The sequence below is a fragment of the Condylura cristata genome, unplaced genomic scaffold (assembly GCF_000260355.1).
Source record: "Condylura cristata isolate star-nosed mole 26May11 unplaced genomic scaffold, ConCri1.0 scaffold00020, whole genome shotgun sequence".
In the NCBI taxonomy this organism is placed as follows: domain Eukaryota; kingdom Metazoa; phylum Chordata; class Mammalia; order Eulipotyphla; family Talpidae; genus Condylura; species Condylura cristata.
The window spans coordinates 39,187,711-39,188,596 of record NW_004567121.1 but is presented as its reverse complement, the minus strand read 5'-3'; the positions used below and the strand labels follow the sequence as shown (position 1 = coordinate 39,188,596).

The following is an 886-nucleotide window of genomic DNA, read 5'->3' as shown; positions in this document are numbered from 1 at the left end:
GCGGGCGGGCTCCGCTGGCAGCCACGGGCGCCGTGCGGGCGCGGGGCCTAGGACTCGGACTCGAACATCTTCTTGCGGCCCTCCATGCCGGACTTCTCCTCGATGTTCTTCCTCCAGTCGCCCACGTCGCGCAGGTCCCGCTCCTGGGGCAGCCACAGCTCAGGGGGCGGGGCCAGGCCGGGGCGGGGCCAGAGCACGATGGGGCGGGGCTGTGGCAGGCACCGCGCAGGGGGTGGCCCTCCTGGAGCCAAAAGACGCCCAGTGTCCTCTGCAGGGTAGGCGGAAAGGTATGGATGGACCCAGGGGTCAGGGGGCGGGGCCAGGCCGGGGCGGGGCGCAGCCCGCGCCCACACTGACCTCATGCTGCGGGTGTCCCAGCCCCGCACGGTGGTGTCGCTGGCCGTGGCCACCTGGCTGCAGTTGTGGTGGGGGCTCCAGCGCCCCGACGTGAACCTCGGCTGCCCCTTCCCCTCCAGGGACGCCGAGCCGGCCAGCTGGCGGGAGAAGAGAGGAGCGCTCGGGAGTCTTTCCCGACGCCAGGCCGCTCGCAGCCGGCTCCAGAAATAACCGCCGGAAGTCACCAGGAGGCGGCGGCTGTTTTCTGCCCTTAAAAGGCAAGAAATCTTGAACCTTACTGGGAAAAATTATAAAACCGAAAGCACAGAAAACAGAAGGCTGATGAACAGACGCGCTCGGCAGGCGGGAGGGGGAGGGGCCGGCAGGCGACGCGCCCACGCCGCCGACCACAGGCGGGCAGCAGAGGCCAGCCTGAACCCGCGGCGGCGTCGCGGGCGGCCGTGCACCTGCAGCGCCAGGGCTGCCCTGGGCCAGGCCCCGCATCGCCCTGGGGCTTGTGAGCCTGCGGCAGGAGGGGCCCGAAGGTGCT

The 886-nt window shown here is 70.9% G+C and overlaps 1 protein-coding gene across 1 annotated transcript in view; it reads right to left on the bottom strand.

Annotated features, from left to right (window-relative positions):
• Positions 1–638, bottom strand: part of TSSC1 (tumor suppressing subtransferable candidate 1) — a gene marked incomplete at its 5' end in the record, with an annotated part of 33,885 nt that extends 33,247 nt beyond the window's left edge. Inside the window, one exon of the mRNA XM_012727378.1 lies at positions 358–638. Coding sequence (XP_012582832.1) covers positions 358–638 — 281 coding nt within the window. The remainder of the gene's footprint in view (positions 1–357) is intronic.
• Positions 639–886: the final 248 nt, after the last annotated feature.